The sequence below is a fragment of the Leopardus geoffroyi genome, chromosome B2 (genome assembly GCF_018350155.1).
Source record: "Leopardus geoffroyi isolate Oge1 chromosome B2, O.geoffroyi_Oge1_pat1.0, whole genome shotgun sequence".
NCBI classification, from domain to species: Eukaryota; Metazoa; Chordata; class Mammalia; order Carnivora; family Felidae; genus Leopardus; species Leopardus geoffroyi.
This window is the reverse complement of record NC_059332.1, coordinates 22,718,030-22,742,898: the sequence shown is the minus strand read 5'-3', so window position 1 is coordinate 22,742,898 and position 24,869 is coordinate 22,718,030. Positions and strand designations below refer to the sequence as shown.

The window sequence follows — 24,869 nt, the reverse complement described above, 5'->3', positions numbered from 1 at the left end:
AGGTGTTCCTGACTATTGGCTGGACTGTGCTTAGTCCTGCTTGGCTCTCTGCTTCTGGTTCCTGGTTGCTGCAGAAGTCCCACCATTTCTAACCTTCTTGGCCTTGTCTTCTGTCTTCCCTGAACTCTTTCCTGGGACTCCCTGGCACAATTGGATCTCCCCAGTTTTGATCCCGTCTGGTTCTTCCTGTCCTTGGCGCCTCTTTCACCTGGCTCTGGCCCCTGGGAGTGCACATCTGCCTAGACCCTGTGCCTTGAGAGAGGAGCGTGGAGAAAAGTGGACCATGGGGGGCCAGGCAGTCTGGCCTGTCTGCAGTGAGCGGCTTCCCAGGCATCTGCCCCCACTTTCCCTGCAGTCTGGGGATGGCTTGGAAAGGGGATGCCACGGTGACCCAGAGTAGGCTGGGCACAGAGGCATCACAGAGGGCATACACCTTTTTATCAAAACTTGGGAGACTGTACAGTTGGGGCTGGTAGAGAGTGACGCTGGTGCTTATATTCTTATGGGAGGCAGAAGGGAAACAAGCCCAGAGCCCGGGGGAATTTCCCCAAGTCTCCCCCCAGGCCAGTGCTCAGTATCTGCTAGCAGCTGGGCTTCTGAGCCCCCAGCCCCCCTCTCCCAGTGTTGCTGCCTCACCTGGAGGAGCAGCAGACCCCATCCACCCACACTGCTCTGCCTCTTCCTACAGCAAGACTCAAAGAGCCCTGAATAAACGCTCACTAATTGAGCCTTAAAACGCTTTTAGGAAATACAAGAGGGAAGGTGTGTTTGGCTGAGTCCTGGGGGGAAGGTGAGCCTGAGACTAGTTTTCTACACTTCATGCACATGAATCCACCTTGCTGCTCCCCCTTGCTCAGGACTCCTCCCTCTTGCCCTTAGCTCCTTTTATAGCTCAATGTCCTTTCCCTCAAGTTCCAGTGAAGGGCCCTCGCCAGAGCCAGCCCTCGCCACAGAGTCCACACGTGCTTCCAGAAGCAGCTGGCAGCCAGGAGCCAGGCAGCCCTGGCAGCCAGGAGGAACAAGCCCTTTTTTTTTAAATAAAAGAAAAGGGGCACCTGGGTGGCTCAGTCGGTTAAGCGTCTGACTCTTGGTTTCTGCTCAGGTCATTTATCTCATGGTTTGTGAGTTCAAGCGCGAAGCCTGCTTGGGGTTCTTTCTCTCTCTCCCTCTCTCTCTGCCCCTCCCCTGCTTGCATTCTTTCTCTCTCAAAATAAATGAATAAAACATTTAAAAAAATAAAATAAAATAAAATAAAATAAAATAAAATAACGTGGATATGATTTCATCTAGATAAACACAGGAAATCTGAGAACAAACCAGCACCAGCAACCATCATGTGAGCACATCCCAGGGCAGCACAGGCTCACTTCCTCCCTCTCCGACCCTGCGGGTCAGGCCATGTCTCCACTGAACCATGAGGGACCTGAAGCTGAGCCAGCACCTTGCAAAACCAGGATGGAAAGCTCAGCGTCCTCCCAGGCCACCATCCAAGGGGACACAGAGAGGCAGCAGGGCCCTGAGCTGGACAGATGCCTCAGGTGGAGGCCAGCCCGACCTCTAGGAAAGGAAGATGAGGCACGGGGGATAGATGTCAGGATCTGAAAGCAAAGCCAGTGAAGCCGCCCTTTGAGGTTGGGGAATGAAGAAAGCTTCACACCAGGTAAATGGAGGCTGCAGCAGGAAGAGGGAGAAAAGCTCTGCTTCTCTGACAGGACAACAGGAGTTTGGCGAGGGGTGGATTAGGCCAAGTGTTATCCTCCATGATGAAACGCAGCAGCCGGTGGTAATGAAATATTTATGAATGGGGAGGCGATGCTGCATTCTGCAGTGCAGCACAGGGGAGAGCGAAGTTTCAAGAATACTGTAATAGCAAAACCCTCCATTAATTATCGGAAGCAAGCTGTAACATCAGTTCCTATGGCAACAGGGTCCCCAATGGATTTTGTCCTTTTTTTTTTTTTTTAAGCTGCTCCCATTTACTGTGGTACATTGCATTTGTTTCCCACCAGAGGCTTGTGCTTGTCCTTTGCAAATGAATTCGTCCTGTCCTCACAGTGGCTGCAGTAGAGACTGGCAGGCCAGGGCGCAGGGAAAGTGAAAGATTATGCAACTTTGTGCTAAGGATGGTGATAGGTGTTGTGAGTATCTTCACTTTGAAGGGGATGGAAGGGCAAAAGGCACTGAAGGTAACTAGTAAAGAGTGTGGGGTTATTAGGGAGGATGTATCCAGGTCACCCTGTCCTCCCCGCCACCACCCCCCCTCCTCAGCCACAGTGTTTGTGATCCAGGACTGCACCAGGGATGTGTCCTTGCAGCCCAGCTGAACTCTCCATCAACATGCCCACTGCAGCCGCAGTGGAATCTAATACCCGCTCATAAAGCTCGGATGTGAGTGCTCCAGGGTAGGATGTATGAGAGACAGGGCTGTGGTTCCCAGGGAAGCCAGAGCAGCTGCCCCCTCTGCCTGTGGCCAGTTCTCCCCATGTTCCACCTTTACCCACCACTTCCCTCCCCTGCCCAAATGCAAGTTTAATTTGGCAGCAGTGTGAAAGTGGTTCTTTCAGGGGGAGCCATATTGGGATGGACTGGCCCTGGACTGCTATCCCCTGGAACACCCTGTCCCAAGCCACAGGAGCTACCCCGGGGCATGGTCAGTGGCTTCACACATCCTGCTAATGATAGGGCCCCCAGGTCATTCAGGAGCCTCCTGAGAATGATGTGGGTCCTGCTAAATAAATGGCCTGGGGCAGCGGAGTGGGTGGGGGTCAAGTCTCTGCCTTGACTCGGAGAGAGTGTCGGTCTCATATCATGAAGCTGTTCCAGGTCAAAAATAAATTTCTACTTCTCCAGAATTCTTTTTCTGGTTTTACTCTGCTTTCTAAGTTGCCAAAGGGACGTGCAAGCTTTTGCGAACAAAACTGGGAAGATGCCAGAAGAAGGATTAAACCCAACTTATGAATGTGTGCGTTTCTGTTAATGGAGTTCTACCTGGAGTGACACTGGTGTGGCTTCCCCGTGGAGGCCCACCCAGCTTAGGGGAGGGGATGAGCTCAAGAGCAGAGGGGGTCCTTGGTCCTTGGACTTCTCTCCTGTGCCATCAGTCCCTCCTAACTTAGACCTCATCCTTGGGACTGATATCCAGGTACCCAGGCCACTTCAGTACCTCCCCAGTGCTAGGCCCCATGGTTGTCACCTTATCAACTCTGCACAACAGGGTTGTCTGCCTCATTTCAGCAGTGAGGAAACAGAGGCTCCAAGGAGGAAGGTCAATTCCTAAGCCACATGTCTCCTCAGAGGCAGAGATGGGCTCCAAACCCACTCCCTCCAAAGCCTGTGCTTCCAAAGGCCTCACTAAACAGCCTCCTGAAGCCCAAGCCCTGCCAGGGCCCCAACCGGCTCTCTACCAAGGTCTAAAAGCAGTGGCTCCCAGGCCAGAGGGGCCACACCATGGGGGACCTGTCATACGTGCAGGGAGAAAGCATCAGAAATTCTAATTAGGGTTTTGTATTATCCCCTTATAATATCAATATTGGTGTCTGCTTTGGGATGCCTTCACTAGCTCAGTGGCACATTAATAGAATTTGCAAATCAATAAACATTCCCATATTGGATGTATGCCCCAAATTATGTTACCAATATTGGAAGCGAACAAAAAGATGGTGTCTAATGTTGGAGATAATGACAAGGGCCCACCCCCCGGGTCTCTCAGGGGCCAGAGAGGATGGCTTGCCATAGGCCTCAGCTTTCACTTGCAGTTATGTCTGTCTGTTCCTCAGGATCCTTCTAGACACTGCTCAACACCAATCTTTTCAGTGGCGCTGTGCCTGGCTGTCTAGGAAAGATGACTTCCACCACAACCAGAGTGCAGGATACCCTTGCATCACCAGAGGCTGGATATATGGCTTCTGGCTGTTTCCCATACCTGCTAGCATTCCAGTCCTCCCGGGGTTTACTGGGGACATAGGGAGGAGGAGATGGGGAAGCATCCAGGAGTGGGGAGCACAGCATTTCGGTCCCCCTGGCCACCCACAAAAGCAGCAGCCCTTTCTGACCCATGCCATCACTCTGTTGGGAAGCCAGGGCCTCAAAAGCCTTCCCTAACTGATCTGTGGGATTTGGGGGGTGGGCAGGAGTACGTGGGACGAACAGAACTCATCTCCATCTCATCCTCAGGTGGGAATCAGGGTTGTCCACACATTCCCTAAAAAGCAGAAAGGAACCCTCTCCTTCCTTGTTAACAAGCTTTGGAGTCTAATTAAATGCTCCGGACCTCAGTTTCCTTGTCTGTAACATAAGAAAATAAACAATCAGACTTTCTTCACAGGGTAGTTATGAGAAGTCAAGGAAATTCCAACATCCCCCAAAGCTTCCCTGCAGATCAGCGACAACAGAAGCTTGAAATAATCACAGCGCTTGGCATAAAGTACTCATAAATGCTGGTTTTCTTCCACTCTCTGCCACTTGCTAGCTGTGTGTGACTTAACTCTGCAATGCCTCTCTTTCTTCATTTTGAAAATAAAAAACAATGCATGTCCTATTTCATGGCATAACTGAAGAACTCTGTGTGGTATGGATGTGGGAAGGTCCACAGACTTGGAAACAGCAGGTGCGCTCATTCAATTAAAGGAACAACCACCACTTAAGTGATTGTGTGATAATGACGGGAAAGGTAGATATCCAATGACTTTGGCTTCTTATGACTTACTGTCTGCATATACATGTGCAGTGATTCTGGAAAGCCCACTTAGCCTTTTGGAGTCTTTGTCTTCCCATCTACAAAATGGGGATAGTAATAATACATACCTCATGTGATTTTTAGGATGACTATGTGGGACAGTTAATATTTTTTTTTCAATTTTTTAATGTAAATTCTAGTTAGTTAACATACAGTGAAATATTGGTTTCAGGAGTGGAATTCAGTGTATGTAATTCACCACTTACATACACCTGGTGCTCAGCGTAACAAGTGACTTCCTTCGTACTTAACACCCAACTAGCCCATCCCCCGCCCACCTCCCTCCACCAACCCTCAGTTTGTTCTCTATTATTAAAGGACTTTTATGGTTTGTTTCCTTCTCTCCTCTTTTTGTCCCTCTTCCCATATGTTCATCTGTTTTGTTTCTTAAATTCCACATATGAGTGAAATCATATGGTGTTTGTCTTTCTCTGATTGATTGATTTCGTTTAGCATAATACATTCTAGCTCCATCCACTCATTGCAAATGACAAAATTTACACTCTTTTTGATGGCTGAGTAATATACCATTGTATATGTATTCCACATCTTCTTTATTCATTCATCAGTTGATGGACATTTGGGTTCTCTCCATAGTTTGGTTATTGTTGATAATGCTGCTATAAACATTGGGGTGCATCTGCCACTTTTTGTATCCTTTGTATTTTTGTATCCTTTGGGTAAATATCTAGTAGTGCAATTGCTGGGTCATAGGGTAGTTCTATTCTTAACTTTCTGAGGAACCCCCACACTGTTCAGAGTGGCTCCACCAGTTTGCATTTCCACCAACAGTGCAAAAGGGCTTCCCTTTCTCTGCGTCCAGTCAACACCTGTTGTTTCTTGTGTTGTTAATTTTAGCCATTCTGATAGGCATGAGGTGGCATCTCATCATGGTTTTGATTGGTATTTGGGACAGTTAATATGAATGCTTAGCACAGAGCTTGGTCTGCAGTCAGTGCTGAGAAAATGTGAGTTGTAGGCAGTAATAAACTACCATCATTATGATGCTGACATTTCTAGGCTTCTATTAAGATTCTCATTTAATCTTCACACTAGCCCTGCAGAATTGACACTCTTGTCCCCAATGCACGGGTGAAGAAATTGAGGCTTGTAGAGGCTGAGACTTGCCCAAGTTTACATGGTATATATCAATGGAACCAGGTCTTTCTGTTGCCCAAGCCTATGATCGCACTCCTACACCAAGTACCTTGCCCCACGCTTCCTGGGCCTGGACTGGCTGAGCTGCTGCTGCTTTGTCATCCTCCTCAAGCACCAGCAGCAGGAGGCTGTGGAAAGCATAAAACTGGGCTCTCCTGGGGCGCCTGGGTGGCGCAGTCGGTTAAGCGTCCGACTTCAGCCAGGTCACGATCTCGCGGTCCGGGAGTTCGAGCTCCGCGTCAGGCTCTGGGCTGATGGCTCAGAGCCTGGAGCCTGTTTCCGATTCTGTGTCTCCCTCTCTCTCTGCCCCTACCCCGTTCATGCTCTGCCTCTCTCTGTCCCAAAAATAAATAAACATTGAAAAAAAAATTAAAAAAAAAAAACTGGGCTCTCCAAATGGTGTGGCTCTCTGGCTGCCTTAGGGCACCTGGGATCCCTTAAATCACAGAACTCAATCGCTCTTTCTCTCCACTCTGCTGGTGAGTCTGGCAGGAGCAGACCAGACAGTAGGAAGAGAGGGAACCATCACTTATCCCAGACACATTACTTCACAAAAGTCAGTCCTCCAAACATCGGACCAGAATTCCATCCCAGGCACTCAAGTTTGGAAAACGATAGCCTTCTCAAGATTTTCTTCAATGTGCTTTGATTTTCTGCTCTGAAGGAAAGACCAGACCTTGGCTAGAGTGACCCCAGACAGACCAGAGCAGCCTCCAACAGCTGCGTGGCCTCCTGTGGCATCAGGGCAGCTCCTGAAATAGGATAACACCTTCCTATGTGTGTGTGGCTTCAGGAGCCGGGCTGGCTGACTTGAGCCACACTCTGGGTTCAGTGGCCCAGCCTTCCCACAGGGTCTTGACCCTCAAGACCCCTTCTCTTGCTGTCTCACCCCCCAGCCCTGGGATAGACTGTGCGTGAACAAGGAAATTACAGCATTCACGTCTCTAAGTGCACACGTATATGCAGGCTGATGCAAGAGCTCAGCTGCACCAAAGCCCAAGACGGGCAACTCAGAGCCATCAAATTACAGGGAAGAAGAGAATAACAGCCTTAAGAGAAGAGACCTTAAATCTATGTGACCTTATCATTTGATTCAGCCTCTCTGAGCCTCAGCTTCTCTCCCTAAGGTGGGAATAAGTAAGATGAGACTCATAATTGTATGCAGAGCTGGTGGCTCCTGGTCTGTCTCTCCTTTCACCCCACATTTATTGAGGTATAATTGATAAATAAAAATTGTATATATTCAAGGTATACTGTTTGAAGTTTTCTTTCTTTTTTTAAGTTTACTTTTTAAAGAGAGAACATAAGCAGGGGAGGGGCAGAAAGAGAGAGGAGAGACAGAACCCAAAGCAGGCTCCAGGCTCTGAGCTGCCAGTGCAGACCCTGATGTAGGGCTCGAACTCACGAGCTGTGAGATCATGACCTGAGCCGACTGAGCCACCCAGGCGCCCCCAGTTTGATGTTTTCATATACGCATACATTGTGAAAGGAGCACCTCAATCAAACTAATTAACCTACCTATCACCTTGATTAATTACCATTTTCTTTCTTCCTTTTTTTCTTTTGGTGGGAACACTTAAGATCTACCCTCTTAGCAAATTTCAAGTATAATACATATTCTTAACCAGAGTCACCATGTTGTACTTTATTTTTTTTAAATATTTATTTATTTATTTTGAGAGAGAGAGAGAGAGCTGGAGAGGAGAAGAGAGAGAGAATCCCAAGCAGGCTCCATGCTCAGTACAGAGACTGACATGGGGCTCGATCCCATGAACTATGAGATCATGACCCGAGCTGAAATCAAGAGTTGGATGCTTAACTGAATATGCCACCCAGGCACCCCACCGTGTTGTACTTTAAATCCCCAGAACTAGCTCCTCCTATATAACTGTAATTTTGTATTTGGCTATGACCAATATCTTCCCATGTGCCCCCATCCCCCAGCCCCTGGCAACTACCATTCTACTCTCCGCTCCCATGAGTTTGACTATTTTAGATTCCACATACATTAAAGTATCATGCAGTATTTCTCTTTCTGTGTCTGTCTTACTTCACTTAGTACAATGTCCTCCAGGTTCTTCTATGTTTTCGCAAAGGGTAGGATTTCCTTTTTTTCAAAGGTTGAGTTATGTACGTATAGACCACATTTTCTTTATCCACTCATCTCTTGAAGGGCACTTGGGTTGTTCCCATATGTTGGCTGTCATAAATAATGCTGCAATGAACAGGGAAGTGCAGATATCTCTTTGAGATCTTGATTTTGTTTCCCTTGATACATACCTAGAAGTGGGATTGATGAATCTCATGGTAGCTCTATTTTGAATTTTTTGAGGACCTGCCATACTGTTTTCCATGCTCCTCTCTTACTCAGGGAGGAGAGGCTGCAGGTGCCAGCAGCTGTGAAGCCATATGAAGTCTATGGGGTCAGTATCCTGCTCCAGAGAGCTCCTCACTACCGGGACTCGAAGCTCCCTCACTGGACATGAATTTCCTTGAGTCTTGCAGGCTAGATGGAGAGTGCTCCATGCAATCATGTATTCAGGCCCCAGAACCAAGAGAATCTGGGCTCAAATCCTCAGAACCCAGCAGTGTGACTTCAGGGGACATGACTGAGCTTCTCTGGGCCTCAGTTCTTCTGTAAACTGTCAATGAAATTGACAGCTGGAATTGAGCCTGCGGAAGTCTGTCACATATAGTCAATTCTTATTTTTAATAATAATCAGAATCTCTGTGAAAGAGGGGGCAAGTGTGTTTTGTGGGTCTCCCTTAGAGAGAGATTACATTAGATGGCATCTTAGAGTGGGGCCCTGCAGTAATGGAACCAGAGAGAAGAGCCTGTAGCTGGAAGACAAGTAAGGGGTTCGGGGTCAGGGGCACGGGGAGACTGGGAAAATGGGGGACAGGCCAAGACTCCCCTTTTCCAGCCTCTAGCTCTGCCTCAGTCAGGCCCCAGGGCCTTCAGATGGGGAGGAAGGGAGGCAGCCAGGACTTCTCTCCCGATTTTGCATTGAAAGACCACAATCAATTTTTCAAATCATCCACTACGTCTGTCAGGCTCAGCCCCACCTGGATCACAGCTTCCCCTGAGACAGGTCTTGAAAGACACGCCTCTTCAGACTTTTGTCTAGTGGAAGGCCAGGGAAGACCTGGAAATGCATTCTTTACATCAGCCAAGTCTCATTAGCAAGGAGAGATCTCAGAGGGCAGGCTGCCCCCTCTCCAGGCCCCTGTGTGCCTGCCAGTCCCCCTGCACCAAGAATGGAGTGTTCACAAAGCTGCTAACATGATTAGCCACCTGCTCTGTGCTCCTAAGAAGACACCCACCTTGGGGGGAAGCCCCTCCAGGATGATTTCTTTAGGGTAAGTCACCTGTCAGGCATTTGCTGTCTAGAGGTTGCTTATTAGCCAAATGGAATCATTTATGTACTCAGGATATAATTTTAGGACAGGACTGGGAAATGATCTGCTGGTTGTGAGCTGTTGGCAGAGGGGAAGGGGGGTTAGCGCATGGAGGTAGAAGGGGCCAGGGAGAGGAAGGGAAGAGAATCACCTGAGGTTTTGGCTGTGCAGCATTTAATGGGAAAATGAGATATTTCCCAAGCAATTGCTTTTAAGTGACTATTGAAATTAATGCCTTGTTCCAGTATCTCACATCTTTGTTAGAACATTTGCTTCTCAGAGGGAGCCAAAAAAAAAAAAAAAAAAAGAGATAAACCTAAAGACCTGGAATGAGCACAGCTGATCTGCTGAAACAGCTGAGGACAGTGGGCTGCAGGATGCTGGGTGGTCAAATGGGCTCTCAGGTCACACCCAGAGGCCTCATCGTGCCCACTGTTTGGGAGGGACTCCCCACCAGGGCCCAACTTTCCCTGCCATCCCCAAGCACTTACAGAGAGCTGAGGGACAGGGCAGCTCAGGACGCACAGACGGGCCTGAGCTGCTGTTGTGCTCAGACCTGCCAGATCCCTGGGCTTCCGAGCCTGGCAGCAGTGAGGTTCTAGGCCCAAATGTTGCTTCATGTTTCCCCATGCACAGTGCTGGCTCACGGGGATGTCAGAGGCCCCCTGTGGGGTCATAATAACAGCTTGGAATTTTGAGCTCTTCCTGACTGTGAGGCCCAACCTGGGGGGGGGGTGCTGTGGCGAGGGACAAGAGCTGGGGAGGGTCCTGGGGGGAGCACTGTGAGCCTGTTTGAAGGTTGTGACTGGATTCCTCTGAGACAAGGCACATGCTTTGCTTCACTTGAAGCCTGAAAATATTTGTGTTTCCTTCCTAAAAACTGGAGTTGGACCCCTAAGTAGCCCTAACATTGCGGAAGGCAGGGCCAACCACCCTCTCTTCATCCAGCCTTGAATATTATCCCAAGAGGAAAACCCTCTCAAGGGTTGCTGCCCACTTGCCTTCTCCCCTCTGAGGCCAGGACATGTGCTGTCCAGGAATAAGTTCTCTGGACTGGATTTAATAAGGATGAGCATCAAACACCTGTGAACGTGAACTCCATCCCCACCCAGACGCTGCTCCTTCAGGAGTTGTGTTCCCTGATGGCATCTACTCAACTGTCCTTGCAACCTGAGAGTGAAGTCAGCACAGCAGACACAGATGGCAGATGAGGGGAACTGGCTGTGCTTCTGGCCCCACTGGAGCCACGAAGGAAGGTCAGGCTTTGCCCCCTGCAGAAGTGACTTTTGGGCTCATTGTCACTGCAGATTGGTGGTAGCTCACTGGGCTGTGTGCCCCCCAGGATGAGCTGGGTCCCTGGTCTCACCTGCTCTGCTATGGCCCTCTCTGGGGCTTCTTCCTAACCCCAGGCCTACTGGGTGGAGTTGACAGACACATTTTAGCCTGAGCAGAGGAACAGCCACTGGACAACTGCAGCTACGTGGAAGATAGGAGCAAAGTGTGACCCTGGAATCCCACCAACTTGGGATAGGGTGCGAGGGGGCTGGGTCAGGCATTGCTCAGGAGGGCCTTCTTGTGCCCAGAAGGTCCTGGACTACAAGACCCCTGAGTTCCCTCTCCAGGATCTGTGAATGGGCAAAGTAAGGACAACCTAGATCGAACCTTGAATCAGGAGAAGGGACAGCATCTCCGGGCACAGAGATGGAGGTGGGAGTGAGGGGAGAATAAGCTTTGTGACCCCCAGGTATGCCACTCAACATCTCTGGGCCTTAACTTCTTCATCTATAAAATTAATCATGAGGGCAAACCCTGAGGAATGTCAGACACACAGATTTTATTCTGGGATTCTTGCATGCAGTCAGGACTGTGTGAGCAATGAGAACCCACTCTGCATTTTCCAAACCTCCCAAGGAGTGGCGGATAGCCCATCAGAAACAGAGACACCGAGGAGGTAACATTGGGAGGTGTCCACAGACCCTGAAACCTCTGCTTCTAGATGAGTCACTTCTTGGAGTTCCATTTATGCATCTATCATTTTGATGCTAGAATATGCCCTACCTGCTTCATAAATGATGAGGACATGTGAACATGTTACATTTATTGGGATAACACTGGGCTGAGCACTTCCCATGCATCATCTCACTCAGTCCTTCAAACAAACCATGTGGTTGACTTTATCAACCCCATAATACAGATGGGGACACTGAGGATTGGAGGGCAGGCTGTGAAGATGGGGCAAAGCTGGAGCTCAGGTCTGTGCTGTCTGAATTCAGAGCACAAACATTTTTTAAGACAAGAACATTTTTTAAAAAAGTAATAGCACCATCCTCATGGGAGGCATGGTTGCTCTTGCTTAAAGAGACCCAGAGATTCAGATGTGGAAACAGAGGCCCACGGAGGCATGGAGACTGGCCCGGACTTGGCACATCGATGTAGATTTGGGAAGTTATCCAAGGATAGGCAAACTGTGAAAATCACCAGCCACCACGGCCATCCTTCTGCATCGGCCCAATTCTCTAGCCAGTTACCTCATAGGCAGGTCCTTCGGAAAGTGGGACACAGGCCTGGAAAGTCTAGATGGGGTGGAGAGGGAGAGGGGGAAAACTGGCCCAAGGCAGGGAACAGGAAGTTGGGGATGGGAAGAGAGGAGAGAATTGCAGAGGCTGCCGGCTGGGGACATCCAGCCATTGTGCGACCCTCCTCTGATCATCTCTGAATATACTGGAGGTGACCAAGCTGACACCTGCCTTCACTGCCTCAGATGTCCTCCATGCCAACCCTCCTGGAGGGTGATGCATTTTCGGTTTCAACTGATGCAGTGAACAGAGCACAGGAATTACCTGACAGTCACTGGTCCGGGTGTCAATATTGCCAGGGGAAGCAGGCATTTGCTGCCCCTCCTGGGACATTCGGATGCTTGAGGGCAGCTGACACTGACTTGGTGCACACATGTGTTCCCCTCACTGTTCCCTGCTGTGGCCCAAACAATGCTCACCTTCTGCCTACTTTTCTGTGAGCCACCTGGGCCCTGGTGTGTGCTCTCCTTTAGCACTGTCATCCCTGGTGGGTCCCCTCACAAATCTTTCTGGCCTCCCCAAAGGAAAGTGATCATCTCTAGGCTCTCCTGAATCTGTAGCCCAAAACTGTGCAGGGCTTAGAGGAGTCCCTTAAGTAAAGAAAGAAAAACAGCCTAGAATGCTGTGGGGGAGGGGGAGGTGATCATCAAATCAGAAGGTCTGGATTCTTTTCATACAACTTCTACCTGCACGGCTGTGTGACCTTGGGCAAGTCAGTTAACTTCTCTGGGCTTGTTTTCTCACTGGTAAAAGGAGCACCCGATGGCCTCTAAAGTCCTGGCCACATTGCAACTCCATCACTCTTGCTGGGATCATGCAGCGATTTCTCTGCCAAGGGTGAGGGAGGCATAAAGTGCAGAAAATGGTCATTGGAGGTTGGCCAAAGATTGGAGTTTGGGGACCCTGAGCACAGAGATAATGGGTGTGCATGCTCTCCATCAAGATGTGCTGGTTTAGACCCTGCCCTTGAGGCTGCCTTTACTGATTTCCATGGCAGCACCAGAGCACTGAGGAGTGGTCAATTTGCTATCCCTGAGTCTGCGCCGAGCAAGCCTGGGGAAAATTCCACTGAGGAAAAAAAGGCTGCTGGGCTGAGCTCAAGACCAGAGGCTCATTTCCCTGAGCTGAGTTGTAATCGCCATGCCGGGTAGCGCTGTGCCTTCCCCAGCAGATTACAGAGCGGCTTTCTGTCTGCAGTGGTAAGCCAGTGTGATCAATACAGATGGAGAGTTCCACACAGCCGGGCTGGGAGGTGAAGCGTGCAGTCAGGCTGCCTGGGGAAAATTTGGGCACCCGGCCATTGTCTATAAATGGGCAGCTCTGACAGCATCTGCAGGGCCCGTGCACCCGGAGCAGACTCACCCAGGTACTGATCAGGCAGGAGCAGCTTCCATGTCTGCCACAGAGAAGCCAGCAAAATTCTGGGGTCTTCCTTCCTCTCTTGCAGAGAAAGAATAGGCAGGCTCAGAGTGGGGTGACCCTGTCTTGGGCCCCATTGGGACCTGCGAAGAACCAGAGCCTCTAGTAGGGGAGTTCTGATTGATTGTCTCCAGGCCCTGGGGCGGAATGAAGGGACATCAAAACTCCCAGCCGTTCAGGGATGGCCAGCCAGCCCAGGTTGTTACTTGCAGAAAGAAGGTGGCTGCTTTTGGAAACTAAAATTGCAGAGTGAGGCTTCTCTAGAAAACACCAGGCAGTATGGTGTGGTCATGGAGCCAACTGAATCCTGTGACCAGCTTGTCACTTCTGAAGGATGTTGCCTTTTGAGTGATGCTTCCCAGTTTTCTCCTCCATAAAATGGGCTTGGATTTGAGAATGTGAAGGTAAACTGAGGTAATTACAGGTACATAATAAATTCTTGCTTCATAAAAGAAAGGCATCCTATCTCAGAGCTTGTTCTGTGACAGAGTTAGAGAAGTAAGGAATCCTCTCCAGCCTGAAAGTATGTCCTCTGAAGAATCCTCAGGGCAGCTGGGCATTGAGGAAGAGATGGGGTGGGGAGACAAAAGAGAATGAAAAATGGTCTCTGTCCTCTAGGCCTCAATTGGAGTGCAGGAACATAGGGTATTTAGAGAATACCAAAAACACATGATCCAATGCCATGCATGTAGAAGTTAGTCCCTAAATCCTAACTCAGTTCCCTAGCCTTCCAGAATTAGTAAGCTAGTAAAGACACTAGGGAGGGAAAATACTTAATCCAATTGAACATTGGTGGTATGTTTCATTCTGGATAGCAAATATAATTCTAGAAAGTTTTATTGTGGCATGAAAAAATTATAAATTTCATCATACTTAAAAAACCTTTTTTTAATTGAAGTTTAATACACACACTGGAAAGTGCACATGTCACAACCTGGACACATCTATGTAACCAGGATCCAGATCAAGAAATAAAACATTATAAAAACTCTAGAGGGCCCTCCCCATGCTTCCCTCCAATCTCTTACCCCCTTAGGATAATCACTATTCTGATTTCCAAGAACATAGCTTAATTTTACCAGGTTTTACTTTATTTAAAGTGATACACTCTTGTGTCTATCTTTTGCTTAACATTGTGTTCATCAATTTCATCCACATTGTTGCATGTAGTGTCTATCTGTTTTCATCACTGAAGAATATTCTGTTGTGTGACTATATCATAGTTTATTTGTATCTATTCTACCATTGATTAACATTTGCATAATTACCAGACATATTCTACAACAAATGATGCTGATCAGCACATTCTACTACCTGTGTGTTGGTGGACATATATGTGTATTTCCTTTGGGTACATACCTGAGAGTGGAATCTGTGAGTCAGGGCTTATGTGTATATTCAGTTTTATAAATATTGTCAAACATGTTGTACCAATTTCACTAGCAGTGTATATGAATCTAGTTCCTCCACACCCTTGCTAACACTTATTATTTTCTATGTTTTTCATTTACCGGAATGTTTGGCCATTCTGGTGGGTGTTTATTGGTATTAATTTGATTTTAATTTGCATTTGCCTGATTAATGCAATTGAGCATAGTTTTCTATGTTAACAGTCATTTGGATAAACTTTGAAAGGAAAGGCTTGTTCAAGCATTTTGTTCATTTTTTTATTTGGTTAACTTATTCTTATTGATTTGTAGGAGTCTAAGGACAAGTCCTTTGAAGATGGGAAAATCCTTTTGTGGTGTGAATAGTGTTTGAATCTACATTTAGAAATACAAATATTGGACTTTCTTAAAAGTAAGTCACACAAGGGGACAGCTGCCTGGCTCAGTCAGTAGAGCATGTGACTCTTTTTTTTTCTGTTTATTTATTTATCTATCTATTTTTGAGAGAAAAGAAAGTGTGAGCAGGGGAGGGGCAGAGAGAGGGAAACAGAGAATCCCAGGCAGGCTCCACACTGAGCCCAATGTGAGGCTCAAATTCATGAACCATGAGACTGCGACCTGAGCCGAAGTCGAACACTTAACTGACTGAGCCACCCAGCTGTCCCAAGCATGTGACTCTTGATCTTGTGGTAGTGAATTCAAGCCCCACGTTGGATATAGAGATTACTTAAAAATAAAATCTTAAAAAAGAAAAGAAAAAGAAAAAGTAAGACTACTTACAAATTTCAACAAGGAGGTAAATCTGAGCATGGGGAAATTCAGTCTCAAACTTTCCCAGCTACAAAGCACCTCTTGAAAAATAAGAAGACTGTTGCCTTTTTTTCCAGCCAATTTCATACTTGTTGACCAAGTGGGGATGGCAGGTCATTCCACAGGGGGAGGGGAATGAGGACAGTGAATGAAGTGGCTGTTGGAGACAATGGGGAAGGACAAATGGGGCACCAAGGAGGACCTGTAGTCCTGCAATTGGACTTGCTATGTAATTGGGCACATTGCCAGGCTCAGCAAGGACTTGTGGGATGAAACTCCATCTGACAGGGGCTTGTTGAGAAATGGAAAATGAGTCATGGAGGCCTTATGAGTTAGATGGACAGGTATCTGGAGAATCAGTGTCAGTTCAGCTAAGAAAAATGCTTGTGCTTCATTTGGGGACAATCCCAAAAGCCAAAACATAGAACAAATGCACCTCAGGCAGCTCCTACCCTCCAGATTAGTGCAGATTGTCACTGGGTATCTTTAAGACTCTGTTACTGTATTCCCAGGTGTGTGAAGCACATGGGCCCACACTTGTCCTAAGCCCACATTTCAGAGACCAGCCAGCTGTGTTCCACCAGACACTCTGACATAGACAGCACATTCTTCAGGCCTTCAATACTACTATTAAAGGACTTTGCCTTTTAATTTTCATTTTGCACAGTGCTATACATACTTGTCCTTTCTTAAATTAAAATGAGACCCAGGAAAAATTTTCCTGGCTTTCATTCATTCAATAAACTTATACTGAGCACCTATTGTATGCCAACCATCTTGCTAGAAGATAAAGAAATAACACAAAGTCTTGCCCTCAAGAACCTCACAATGTTGTGGAGGAAATAAAATATTAAATGATTAACGTCAAATAACGTAGTAGTTGTGAGACAGAGGTTTGCAAAGTGTTAATGGGACAGGGGGCTTAGCCAGTGGTTGAGGAAGGGAACAAGCAGGGGTGAGAAATCTCAGAAAAGGCTTCCTGAAAGAGTTAAAACCTTCAAGTCTATTTCTTCCTGAATTCTGCAAAGGTGATATGTTAGAGAGAAGTTAGGAATTCACAAAACCCCACCATGCATCAGAGCAGAAGGAAAAGATTTCCAATTTTCTAACCTGTTTAAATACCCCATACTGTTATACCTAAGGTCCTCATGACTTATTTTAATGAACATATTTTTTTCCCATTTTGAACATGAACTCAATGAAAGTTAATTAAAATGATGTAAAATGTGACCTTATGTGAATTAATTAATGTTAGAAAAATGAGCTTCTTTTCCTTCCTATTACTCACCTATGGAAACCCAAGAAAACAGTCACCATCTTTTACAAAGAATTGCCAGGACTCGTGGTGTTCAACATCTTTCTCCTGCTTGCAGCAATGAGAATGGGCAGCTGGGAAATTGGGTGGAAACTTGAGGATTTGTTGTGCAGTAATTCAGGGGATGCTCCCTCTGAAGGGCAGTGGGGCTAAGATGAGCGGAGTCATGAGTAAGTGAAATGTGGAAGGATTTATTCTAAGTCAGAGCACAGGGCATGGGTGGAAGCTAAGATCCTATCAAGAAAGCCAACTGAGCCACTAAGCATTGTGGGAGCCACTAAGCTCTTCTTGTGCTCTCCCTCCTAGAGCATATGGCAACATTATCAGTTGAATCCATTGGGATGCTTTCGGTTGCAAGTAATAGAAACCCTAATTCATCATGATGTGAACAATTAAGCAGTTTATTATCTCACATAATAAGTCCAGAGGGGCAGAAATTCCAGTTTTGGTTAATTCACAAGTTCACCAATGTCTTAAAGACTCAGGTTATTTCTGTCTTACTACTCTGCCATCCTAAATCTTTGGCTTATCCTCATAGACTATTCTCCTAATGGACCCATGATGACTGTTTTGGTTTCAGGAACAACATACACACCCAAGCCCCAAGACAGAAAAGCAAACATTTTTATCTTTTTTTTTTTTTTTAAAGGAGGGCCTTCCCAGAAACCTCATCAGCAGACTTTCTGCTTAGGTCCATTGACCAGAACTACATCCCATGCCCATGCCTAAGCCAATAATCTGACAGGGAAATCACTCCATCATACATATTTAGCTTAGGCCATGAACTCTCACTCCTGGCTAGAGGAATGGCTTAGACTTCCCCAAAGGATATGGTAACTTGGAAAATCAGATTTATTAAGAAGGAAATAGGTAAGTGGCAGAACAGAAAGCAAGCAAGATGTCTACATGATACAAGAGGTTCTCTGCTTCTGCTTGGAGTTGAGGGGCACAGCCTTGAGAATTTAAGGTTGGACACTTAAATCACCTCATTTCTTCTCTTCAGTAGCAAGTAGTCATTAGAATCACACAAGACAAATGAGCATACTGTAGTGAAGAAACAACTTCATTACAGTGAGGATATTAAGGGAAGACCATATGTGAGCAGGTGGGGAAGCCCTTAGCAAAATTGCAGGGTGCCTAAAGCTTGGCTTCTGATGTGGAGAGCCTTTATTTTCTGTGTCCTACCTCCCCATTCCATATCCCACCCAAGAGACCCCAGGTTTCTATATTCTCCTCTCTGTCCCATCAAAGCTGACATGTGGGAGAGCATCAAACATAGTCACACTAGGCTTTACATGACAGTGAACACAGGCTGGGATTAAAGATAAACTTTGAGTTCCACCTCTGCCATTGCTAGCCTTTTAACCATTTTGATCCTCAATTTCCTCACCTACAAAAGGAAAATCATGATACTACATGACAGGTTGTTGTTTCTGTGGTTATTGCCGTTAAATGTAACAGAGCAAGCTAACAGCTCACAGCTTGAAGATCTTCATGGCTTAGCAAAAGTTTATTTCCCACTAACACAGGGTCCAATGTGGATAATTGTGGTCAGGTGGCTCTCCTGTGACCCAGGGACTCAAGAATGCTGCCCTTCCATTTTGTGGAATCACTATCTCCAGCATGTGGACTTTAAGGTTTCTAAAGGAAATTCACGCCTGCTTTTACTGCCTTGACCTGGAAGCAATGACATTATTGAGAATGGATCCAAGGGTACTAGACCCAATCTACCTAGACCCAAGGGTGCTTGAATAGAAAGATTTGCTATATTCCAGGAAGAGAAAATAGGTGTGGTGAGCATAGTCTCAGCCACATTATTGTTGTATTTGTTGCTATTATCATGATGAATACAGTGCATTGAAAAGCCAGTCATTTTCCAGATGCAACTATGGCCCCTAACATTCACTGATGCTCGCTGCGTCATCCCAGGAATGTCATATCTGAACAGTGAGGAAACTTAAGCCTGGTTTGAAATGTTGAGGGAACAGACATCTGTTACTGATGGGAGCCATGGAGTCTGGGGACTTCTGTCTTCTCCACAATAGGCAGCATGGTCTTGGACACAGTGGTGCTGACTCCATAACCTTGGAACTTCTTCCTGGCAATTGTGGTGTCCATTCCACTCTGTATCCTCAGGTTCCCTTCCTATTTCCATGCCCCTCAGTTCCCAGTTTGCTTTTTCTCCCAATATCTAGACTCCATTCTTTGTCAGAGGGCTACTTCTGGAAGGTGCTTTGCCTGAGCACATGGAGACTGGGAATTGCCAGCCAATGTCCATCCCTCTGACAAGTGAGTAGAGGGGCTAATGGTCCACAGACCTCCTGTGTGGGATGAGGCAGTCACCTTTCAAGCATGGGGCTTTGTTGGCTTTGCATTTTGCTTGGCTTCCTTCTCCCTATCCTGCTTCCTTATTCCCCTCCATGGACCACTGCCCAGTAAACCACTTTATTTCAGAATTTCAAAAATCCCAGGCCCCATTGAACCAAATAGCAGAGAGCATATTTGGATACATTATCATTTGCCTCCTGCCTCAGTTTTTACATTCACAATCCCAAATATCACATAAGCAGACTTTAGTAGAATATAGAATCCCTGAATGATGTAGGGACTCAAAGATGTTCTATATTGCAGTTCATCAGCCCACGTTTAGGGCTTCCAAGTGTTGTGACAGATGAGTCTCAGCCCACTGCCAGCCAGGTCATGTGAAAACAGAATTTGAATCAGCAGAGAGGGTCTCTATCAATTGACTTAGACTTGCTTTTCTCAATAAGGTATTATATTGTGAACTTGTAGACTCTGGATCTCAGGGTATGAACTTCCCAAGATTCGTGCTTAGCGTTATACAATTTGCCATAAGTGAGATGATTTCAGCTCCATATTGACCATTTTTAAAGCCACTCCTTTCTCTTTTTACCCCAATGAATGATGTTCTTGGCTTTGATTAGGCCTTCCCTTGCTTCTGAACTTATGATTTCCCCACAATTTGGAGATATGTTTAGTAATGACCTCAGACCAGGTAAGTACAAGGAACAGTAAGATATACACAAGGCCACACCTCAAGCCACTTGAGGGGCTTCTGTGACTTCAATCACTGTGCTGATCTTTGTAATGTGCCACCCTTCAATAAGGACGTGCTATTCCGGCAATGGGGACTGCTACCCAAATCGAATGACTGAAGAATGAAAGTACATAACAGTCTGGTCATTCCATCCCCCATGGGGTTGACCAAGGCTGTCATCGGGTTTGGTTCTACTTCTTTCTCTGCTTGATCCTTCTTCCCCCCGCCCCCCACTCCTTCATTGTTGACCCCTTAATCAACATTCTGCAAGAAAAACTCCATCTCAGGGCCTGCTTTCAAGGGCACCCAATCTGCAATGGTCACATTTCTCTCCCCTCACAGCCATGACCCTCCCTGAGGCACCAGGGATGACAAACATAATGGCCACATTCAGTGATGGACTCAGCTCTCGCCTCTTCTTTTCAAGCCCTCTAGGTCAAGAGCAAGGAGAAGAGAAAACCTCAAAAGGTGCAGTTTGGGGATTGTACAAGGGGTTGTACAACTCATTTTGATGCACACAGAGGGTAAAGGGGCTTCCCTGGTCTATGCAGGGAGCAGTTCTGTGTTTGTTCTAGAAATCATCCCTGAGTGCCCTCTCTCCTTCATCCTCACATTCAAACCCTTAGCAAGTTAGAAAGTCTTGCAGAATCCTCATTAAAATATATTTTGAATACATCTACTCTTCTCTTTCTGCTCTGCCCCCATCCTAGCCAAAGCCACTGTCATCCCTTACTGGATTCTATCTGTCTTGCCTCCTTGTATTCATTCTCCACACTACAGTCAGAATAATTTTTGCATAATTATATTTTTCATTTCTAAGATCTCTCATTAGTTCTCTTCATAATTGCCAGGCTCTTGAGTCATACCCATCTTTTCTCTTGATATATGTGATATATACATCTTCCCTTATCTCTCTGAAGATATTAAATACATGGATCTAAAACTTTCTGTTCTGATACGCTAGTAACTCAGTTTCCCCAGTTGTAAGCTCTTTGTTTTGTTGAATTTGTTGATGCTTTTTTTATGGGGCTGGTCACCTTCAAATGCTTAATGTGTATCGATTGTGTGAAAATCTCTGTATTTGTACATTTTAACCTATGACTTGATGTTTGGCAGGCCACTGGGGGCACAGTTGGGAGCTGTTGGCTTGGCTTGCGCTGTGGAGAAAGTCAGCACCTCCCACCAGGCAGGGGCATCTCACTGTCCCATCTGCATGTGGGAGTTGCTCATTATTTCTGGGTGTTGTCAGTCACTGAAGGCTCTGCCTGGCCCTGTCCTCAGCTTTCACACTGACCAGGTCCTCGTTAGAGGCAGGAGCATCCCTTCCCAGGAAATCCATCCTGACAAATCAACCTAAACACATCCCCGCTTTCTTTCCCTTCATTGCATTGATCGTAAGTGTCCATAAAATATTTGTTTATGTGTGGTCTCACTCACTAAACCAGACGCTCTGAAGGCAGGGAGAAGGCCTATTTGGACCATCATTGTGTAGCAAGTTCTCAACACTGCACCCGATAGACATTTATTTCAAGGAATAATTATTGAATACTTGTTGTTTACACTTTCATGTTAGATTGCATTTACAGACAGGACTCTTAGGTAAACATGGTTTGGAAACAACTGCAAGAAAGGGTACCATATCAAATGAGGAGCAAAGGCTGATCCTTCTCTTTCTATTTAGATTCTGCAGGGTGGAGGAATGAGTGAGAGTTCCGCTGTATGGGCCCTGCACAGGCCTTGTGTCCAGGGGAAACTGTGGCTCTACCACTGTCCTGGGTTGACTCTGGAGCCTGATTTCACCTTCCCAAGAGCCAGGAGCTCATTTTCCCTCTGAACTCACAGCCTGCTGCCAGCAGAGAGAGGCTGAGCCTGCAGGAGCTGCTGCAGGACCATTATGGGAACTGGAGGAGACTATTACATGAGCTGCAGTGTCCTGGGGGGCTCAGCAGGTAGAAAGCAGAGAGATGGTGTGGGGGGGGGCGGGGAGGGCTGTGTGCTGCACCGTTCTGAGTCAGCCCAGGGTGCTAGCAGCCTCACCCCACCCTCATGAGGATCACCGTGCCACCCGCATCTGTCTACCCGTTCCTGTTTATAGTGGTAACACCTGCAGTTGGTAAGGGACCTTCCAGAAAGGAAGATGTTATTACACTTGAGAAGGAGGGGGCTTTAAGGATGATAGCTACTCTCCCCACTTCCTTTTATAGAAAAGTGAACTAGCCCAGATCAGAGATGCCTGGCCCAAGGTCACACAGGCAGGAAGAAGGCGAGCTGGAGCCAGAATGCAAAGCTCCTAATCCCCGGGGCACCAGCACCACATCAAGCTGCCATCTTTTTCCTCCCGCTCTTCAACTTTTACCTTGTCTCTGCTCCATCTTGTCCTCAGCCTCTTCTTACCACTTTAGCCCCGAGCCTCAGTGCACCAGCAACTCCCATGCCTCTGCCCCACCGCCATACAACGTGCTTAACCCCGCTTGGGATGAAGAGGCTTGCTCGCCTCTGACCACGTGGCTATCACCTGACAGAAGTTCCCTCTCTGGTATCAGACACAATCTGGGAGATGCAGTAGGAAAACCAGGCATGGGCTTGGCCAGAGCACACACCAGCCCAGGCTCATTGACTCTCTGCACAGGCACTAGGCCTGCTTTTAACTTGGAGTACACTGGTGAGCTTAGCCCTTGTCCCATAAGTCTGGTTCTCAGGCCTGGTTTCCTGGGATGCGAACACTTTGGAGGACCCTAAACTGCGTAGAGGTTTCATTTGACCACCTCAAGCACTGACTTCTGTCTTTAGCCTCCTATATCCCCTTTCTCCCTGGTGCCCCGTCCCACTGTCCCCTCCAAAATAGAGCGATCACTCCCTTCCTCAGAGCCATGACCATATGTGGTATGACTTCCAGTCTTGCACCCAGCACACGGTATTGCAGTGACTTGCTTAGTTCTCTGCCTTGGGTCCTCCCAGGGAGCACCCTGAGTGCAGAATCCATCTCTAGCACTCAAGGATGCTGGTGTTGAGAAGGGCCTGTCATTGCTGGCCGCCTGGCATCCACAGGTGGGTGCAAAGGGGGACATAGGAGGGAGAGTAAGGCTCTCCCAGCACCAGACTTCTCACCTCCACCTCCCACCCCAACTTGGGGCCACGAGTGACCCTGGGCTGGTGCTCATGACTATTAAGCCACAAGGCTCCAACTAAGCAGAGCCTGGCAAGGGCAGACCCCAAGGTGGATGTGGAGGCCAGATAACCCAGCCCAGGGAGGGGCCCTGGGAGGATGACTTCCTGAAGAGCTGGGATTTCCGGAGTGACTTGCTAGCGGAGCATCTTCTAGAGCGTGTCCAGTGGAATATGGTCTGTGAGTAAAAGACTCTGAGATCAACCAGGTTTCGGAAATGCTACTCACTTACAGGCTTATCCCTGTTGAAGCTTCACGGAGCCCTTTGGTGTGTTAAAAGCCCTGAGCGACCATACAGTAAGAAACATGAATTGTAAAACTGTGAAAACAAAAATAAATATCAGAGGGGAGAAATCTCTCCTATGCCTGGGTGGGAGAGCCCAGCCTCCCCAAGGCCTTTGAGGGGCTTGGGGGCTTGTCACAGTTTCTGTCCTCACAGACGACACAGCACTTGAGGGGCGTGTTCTTCCACCCATCTGGGCTCAGCGCTGCTCCTCTGTATCTTGTTTATGCCTAGTTGCGACTTCTGGGGAGGGGGGGGGTGTAGGGGGGGAATGAAAAAATAGTTTGAGCCCAGAAAGAGAGCTGGCCAATGAAATGCCGAGCTGGAGCATTACAACATCAGCGAGGCCGCCCATTGGCTGGCTTGCCCTGAGGAGATGGAAGCAATCCCACGGCCCCTCCCTCACTCCCCGGCCTCCCCCGACCCCTGGTCTCTGTGAAGACTGAATCAGTGCTGGAAGGGTCGCCATGCCCTTGGCCGTGGGTCCCATTAGCCGTCAGCCTGTCCATCCTCGGCTGGCAGCTGCTGCCTGCCAGCCTGTTGCAGAGGCCTTCCAGCACTGGCCTCACACTCTGCAGATCCTGGGCTGAGCAGCCCGCACCCCCCCCCCCCCCCCCCCCCCCGCCCCAGTGTCATGCTGCTCACAGTAGTGTTTATGCGCACCCTGGGACAAGCTTGCGGGGATGTTCTCCTGCTTGAGAGAATTAACCCTTCCTTCAAAAGTAGCCTAGGTCCCCTTTCCATCATAGAGCCCTCTCTGCCTGTCCCTGTCCACGTTAATCTCTTAATTTCTAAATAATTCATTCCTGTTGGCACCCACTTAAGCTGGTACTTGTAGCAAATGTATTGTGGTGCACTGCCATATCCACCCCTCCTTTCTATGATTATATAAAACCTTCTGATTTTAGCTGGGCACACATATTCTGGAATAAAGACTACATTCCCAGTTTCCTTGCAACTAGATGTGACCAAATTCTGGCTAACGAGATGTTCATGTTCAATTTACAGAATGTATCTCTGAAAGGAAGAGGTGTTCTCTTTTATGTCTCTTCCTCTCTCCTGCTGGCTGGAATAGAGACGTGATATCTGGAGCTCAAGCAGCCAGGTAGGACCATGAGATAGCACACTAAGTATCAAGATGGAAGTAGCCTGGGCCCCTGGTGATTTTGGAAACACCATACCAACCCTTGACTGCCTACCTCTGTATTTACATTTTTATGTGTTTTCAGGTATCTTTTGGGGTATGTGGTTAGGGCTGGTCAGGGTTCTTTAGAGAAATAGAACCAAAAAGATATGTGTACATATATCAAGAGAGATTTGTTTAAAATTTTTTTTTAATGTTTATTTATTTTTGAGAGAGACAGACAGACAGAGAACAAGCCAGGGAGGGCTAGACAGAGGGGGAGACACAGAATCCTAAGCAGTCTCCAAGCTCTGAATTGTCAGCACAAAGCCTGATGCAGGGCTCAAACTCACTGACTGTGAGATCATGACCTGTGCCGAAGTTGGGTGCTTAACCAACTGAGTCACCCAGGTGCCCCAAGACAGATTTGCTTTAAGGA

The 24,869-nt window shown here is 47.4% G+C and overlaps 1 protein-coding gene and 1 long non-coding RNA gene across 3 annotated transcripts in view; one reads left to right on the top strand and one right to left on the bottom strand.

The window, feature by feature from the left end:
* The window catches only part of FARS2 (phenylalanyl-tRNA synthetase 2, mitochondrial), a 623,580-nt gene that overhangs the window by 581,366 nt on the left and 17,345 nt on the right, over window positions 1-24,869 (top strand). The window contains exon 9 of one of the 2 annotated variants that reach the window (XM_045497536.1): window positions 1,291-2,852. The exons of the other annotated variant lie outside the window; for it this stretch is intronic. Within the exon in view, the coding sequence (XP_045353492.1) occupies window positions 1,291-1,294 (4 nt within the window). The 3' untranslated portion in view covers window positions 1,295-2,852. Of the gene's footprint in view, window positions 1-1,290; window positions 2,853-24,869 lie in introns of those variants that run through there. 2 annotated transcript variants of the gene reach the window in all.
* LOC123608082 lies at window positions 7,876-10,003 on the bottom strand. The gene is made up of 2 exons (XR_006717080.1): window positions 9,784-10,003; window positions 7,876-8,535 (listed from the first exon to the last, which is right to left on the bottom strand). It is a non-coding gene; the product is annotated as an uncharacterized LOC123608082 (long non-coding RNA).